This window comes from Tupaia chinensis, unplaced genomic scaffold (genome assembly GCF_000334495.1).
Source record: "Tupaia chinensis unplaced genomic scaffold, TupChi_1.0 Scaffold138988_1, whole genome shotgun sequence".
Classification (NCBI taxonomy): Eukaryota; Metazoa; Chordata; class Mammalia; order Scandentia; family Tupaiidae; genus Tupaia; species Tupaia belangeri.
Window position 1 is genome coordinate 463,428 of NW_006198878.1, and position 5,472 is coordinate 468,899.

Here is a 5,472-nt window from a genome sequence, read left to right on the forward strand (position 1 = left end):
AAGCACCCCCTATAGTCATGCCATAATCCTTTATCCATTTCTCCATCCTGCTGAGATTTTGGACATTTGCCCAGCATGTTTTTGAAGCTGCTGGAGCTGTGATTTGGACTGCATGTTCAGCCATGTGGAATCTGGCTACCTCAATCAGTAGGCCATGGGGCTGGCTCATGATAATTTTTTCTTAAAAGACAGAGAATATTGAAGCCAGCAGGTGGCACAGTGGTTAAGGCATTGATCTCCCACATAGTTGATTGTGATTCAAGTCATGGACCTGGCAGCTTGAAACTCACACTGAGTGTTGTGTGTGTGTGTGTTCCCATAATCCAGAGGAGAGAATGGAGGAGATGAGATTGTGGTGCGGTGATGCCCCTGGGGAGTGATTTCTCATTTTGTCTCTCCAGCGAGTAAATGTGCCCTACAGCAGAAATCTCTCTTTAAAAAAAAAAAAAAAAGAGAGAGAATGTTAAGATGTAGGCACTGTTCCTAAGGGAAGTGTGTTGAAGCTCACTATTCTGTAAGGGGTTTGCATTTTTACACTGAATATGTTGATGAACACGTGTAAGGATACCTGTTGAGTTAATTTTGTGTCAGGGATCCTGATGACTCATCCTCTCTCACCATTTTTGAGAAAGTATTTTTTTCTCTTTGCTTGAAGAAATAGGGGGTGGGTTGGGACCAGCAGATTGCATAATGATTATGTCTCTGGACTCTTATATAGTTGACTGCGATTCAAGTCTCAGGCCCGGCAGCTTAAAACTCATGCCAGGCACATGTGTATTCATGCCCAAAATCCCAAGAGAAAAATGGAGGAGAAGGGATTGCTGCATGGTCATCCCCTCTAGGGGTGATTTCTCCCTTCCTGTCTCTCCAGCAAGCATTATAGCAAAAATCTCTCTCAAAATGAAAGAGAGAAAGAGAGAGGGAAAGAAAGAAAAAGAAAAAAAAGAAAGAAAGAAAAGAAAGAGAAAGAGAAAGAAAGAAAGAAAGAAAGAAAGAAAGAAAGAAGAAAGAAAAAGAAAAGAAAGAGAAAGAAAGAAAGAGGGAGTAGGTAATAGGGAGTAGGAGAGAGTGGATCGGGGGAAAAACACATTTAATAGTCACAAAAATGAAAAGTTATCTGCTGATGATAATGTATATGGTAATGTTTTTGACTTGACTAATATGCACTGTATCCATGCTGGGAAAAACAATGTTGTACACTGTAAAGATGTACGGTGATTAAATGTAAATAAAAAAGAAATAACCTGGAAGTTTGCTCCACCTAGGTTATTTTATGCTTTAAACTGTTCTTTGAAAAAATCACATTCCTGGGCCAACAGGTGGTGTGGTGGTTAAAGGCACTGGACTCTCACATGGCCAACCATGGTTCAAGTCCCAGACCTGATGACTTGCTTTCTCACATTCCCTCTCTCTCCCTGGTCAAATTAATCATGATAATAATAATAATAATAAAAGTTAAATAAAATAATTCTTAATAAAAAATCACACTCTACACTGCCATGAACATAACTTTATAACTGAGTACTTATTTGCCACCCTTCCCACAAAATATTTTGTACAGAATATGAAACATAGTTTTTCTCATAATTTCTAAAATGGCTTACTAAGCTACTTAAATTCTTAATTTTTTCTTAGCATAAATACTCTGACAGACAATGCCATTTAAATTCTTTCTGTAGGGTTTAGCACATCTGTCAGTTTTAAATTTTCAGATATATAATTCTCCATTCATGGATGATGAAATTTGAAAAAATGATCACATTTAGTACACATTCTGGAATGATACTTTTGTGCTGATTATTAAGTTAAATGAGTACTAAACAATATATGGAGTTCCTGCTATTCTTGATATTTACAAGATTATTCCACAGGATGAATTATTTGATGTATAATGAGATACAATTACTAGTGAAATTAGCCCACTCTCAAGTATAGTCATAGGTTTTATTTCCTAAATGATAATTAATGAGAGTTGACTTCTCACTAAAGGCTTTTCCACAGGCCCTACACTCATAAGGTTTCTCCCCCTGTATGAGTTCTGTGATGTACAATGAGAGTTGATTTCACACTGAAAGCTTTCCCACATTCACTGCATTTGTATGTTTTCTCTCCTGTATGAGTCCTCTGACATTCGATGAGTTTGACTTCCTACTGAAGACTTTTCTACAGTTACTGTGTTTATAGGGTCTCTCTCCTGTGGTGACTTCTCAGTGAAGGCTTTCCCACATTCATTGCATTATAGGGTTTCTCTCCAGTATGAGTTTGCTGATGTACAATAAGGGTTGACTTCTCACCAAAGGCTTTGCCACATCTTTTGCGTTCATAGGGTTTATCTCCTGTATGAGTTCTATGATGAACTGAGAGGTGTAACTTTCCACTAAAAGTCTTCCCATGTATGCTGCATTCATAAGATTTTTCTCCTGTATGAATTGGTGAACAGAGAGTTGTGACTTTCCCCTGAAGCTTTTTCCACTTTTATTGAACTAATAAGATTTTTCTTTTGTGTGAGTTCTATGATTTGTAGTACGAGTAGGCTTCTCATCAAAGGCTTTCCCATGTTCACTCCACTCAGGTTCCTAATCATTCGGGGTCCTTTGATATATAAGGCTCAACTTAGCACATTTGACACATTTTAAATGCTTTCCTAATGTGTGCTTTTTCATGTCTAATGAGGTGATAATTGCTCTAAAACACTTTTTCACATTCACTACATACAAATGGTTTCTTTCTCATATGAATTCACTGGTGTTTAATCAGAGTTGACTTCTGGATAAACGTTTTCCCACATTCATTGCATTCACAGGGCTTCTCCTCTGTATGAGTTCTCTGCTGTGCTGTGAGGGTTGACTTCTGGCTGAAGGCTTTTTTCAATTCACAACATTCTTAAGGCTTTTCTCCTGTGCCTGAAGGCTTTTGACCATTCACAACATTCTTAAGGCTTTTCTCCTGTGTGAGTCCTTGATGTACAACAAGGTTTGCTTTCTGTATAAACATTTTCCACATTCGGAGCATTTATAGAGTTTCTCCCCAGTTTTAACTCTCTGACTTTTATTAAGGATTCCCTTATGGTGGAGCATGTTTTCATACTGATTAGGTTCAAAGAATTTCTCTGCAGGTTGAGCTTTATCATGATTAGAATGAAGGCATAATTTCCAACATAACTTACAGCCACCATTTTTCTTTCTTTCACAGCTTCTGTTTTGACTAAGAAAGTTTAAATTATGTTTTGAACACCTCCCCCATGAAGAAGATTGAGGGAATCTGTGTCTTACAGAAATGGAATCAGTGTTCAGACAAATTTTTTGACAAGTTCTGCATTCTTGACCACATTTATCCCTCGATGTTTCCTTGCCTATGAATGCAGTGTTCTGGAGAGGTTTGTCTTGGCTTTCCTTACAGTTATCTATCTGCACATCAAGTTGGCAGACTTCTAGGAAATAAAAGTGATAAAACATCAAATTATAAGCATTTCTACCTTAACATTCTGGGATAACACTGATTCCTAAATGCTCTGTGGTGAATCACTGGCAACATGACTTGCAGTGATGTGGATGGACATTCTATATTCCCCACTACTACCACACACCCTCCGACTGCAAATACAAACAAATAATGGCTCAAGTTTATCAACAATAATTTAATATACACACAGGCTCAAAATCAAGAAAATAAATCTATTAGGTGACAAAAATGAAGAGGTGAATTAAAACTGAACTTAGAGGCTCACAAGGAAATCCAGACCACAGGGCACAAGGAACTTCCATGCTTGTTAAGCAGGAACTAGAAAGACTCTTTACTAGCCAAAGAAATTGGCAAGAAAGGTGCTATTATTTAAAAAAAAAAAAAGTCTAGTTCTGTAACTCTGTGTAAATGATTATTACTATAGAGCACATAAAATGAAAAAATTAACATAATTTGGTCCTGTTATTTGTAGGTTCATAGCAGTGGCAAACATTCCAAATGATATAGCTTTGGGATCATAGAATGTCTATGAAAAAACCAACTTTCAGTGAAGAGAAGTTCACATGAAAAATCAAAAAATTTACAAGGAGATGAACTATTAAATTTGGGAGAATCAGTGAATACATCTGTAGATACTCCTATTCCTAGAATTGTAGAAAACAAAACAATATGGGCTTTAAAAATACAGTAATTCACTGTGTAATGATGTTTTAGATCACCACATACTGACTGTGATATGATAGATTTGAAAAAAAGAAACCCTCTATCTGTAGCCTCTAAAAAATGCATACGGGGACCAGCAGTTGGTGGAATGGCTATGTCACTGGACTCCCATGTAGTCGACCACAGTTCAAGTCCCAGACCCGGTGACTTAAACTCACGCCAGGTGTGTGTGCATGTGTGCCCAAGATCCCAAGAGGAGAATGGAGGAGAAGGGATTGTGGCGTGGCTATCCTCCCTTGGGGTTGATTTCTAGCTTTCTGTCTCTCTGTCTGTCTGGCAAGCACACAGGCCCTCTAGAAAAAAAATCCTCAAAAAAAAAAATAAGAAAAAAGAAAGAAATGCATATCATGGATAAAGACACACATAGACTAAAAGTAAAGGGCTGGAAAAAGGTAATCCATTTAAAGAAATGAAAACAGAAATAACAAAAATAAAAAGGATGGAGTTGCAATACTGATTTCAGACAATGTAGGTTTTAAGATAAAAACTGTAAGAGACAATGAAGGGTATATAGTAGTAAAAGGGCTAACTCATCAAGAAGACATAATGTTTATAAATATCTACACACCCAAGTCAGGAGCACTCAAATATGTGAAGGAAAGACTGCTAGATCTAAAAGGAGAGATAGGCACCAAAGAAGTTAAAGACCTCCACAAAGAAAACTATGAGAAGCTAAAAAAAGAAATTGAAAATGACACCAAAAAGTGGAAGAACATCCCATGTTCATGGATTGGAAGAATTGATATAACCAAAATTACAATTCTACCCAAATTAATTTACATATTTAATGCAATGCCAATCAAAGTACTGGACACATTCTTCACAGATCTAGAAAAGACAATCAAAAAATTCATCTGGAATCATAAAAGACCCCATATTGCCAAAGCAATTCTACACAAGAGGAGTGGAGTGGGTGGCATCTCACTCCCTGACCCAAAACTATACTTCAAAGCTGTGGTAATCAAAACAGCATGGTACTGGCACAGAAACAGACAGGTGGACCAATGGAACAGAATAGAGTCCCCAGAAATAAATTCCCAAACATACAGTCAATTGATTTTTGACAAAGGGGTACCAGTCAATCCAGTGGGAGAAAGAAAACCTCTTCAGCAAATGGTGCTGGAAAAACTGAATTTCCTCTTGCAGAAAGATGAATCCGAACCCCTAACTCTCACTGTTGACAAAAATCAAGCCAAGATGGATCAAGGATCTAAATCTAAGACTTCAAACTATAAACTTGCTCCTGGAAAACACTAGGGAAACTCTGGGAGACATTGGTATAGGGAA

The 5,472-nt window shown here is 37.3% G+C and overlaps 1 protein-coding gene across 1 annotated transcript in view; it reads right to left on the reverse strand.

Moving 5' to 3' along the window:
• Positions 1-1,925: 1,925 nt before the first annotated feature.
• The window catches only part of ZNF674 (zinc finger protein 674), a 15,927-nt gene continuing 12,380 nt past the window's right edge, over positions 1,926-5,472 (reverse strand). Inside the window, 9 exon segments of the mRNA XM_014592959.1 lie at positions 1,926-2,027; positions 2,029-2,141; positions 2,144-2,197; positions 2,200-2,238; positions 2,241-2,429; positions 2,432-2,634; positions 2,636-2,993; positions 2,996-3,430; positions 3,587-3,593. Of these exon segments, the coding sequence (XP_014448445.1) occupies positions 1,926-2,027; positions 2,029-2,141; positions 2,144-2,197; positions 2,200-2,238; positions 2,241-2,429; positions 2,432-2,634; positions 2,636-2,993; positions 2,996-3,430; positions 3,587-3,593 (1,500 nt within the window).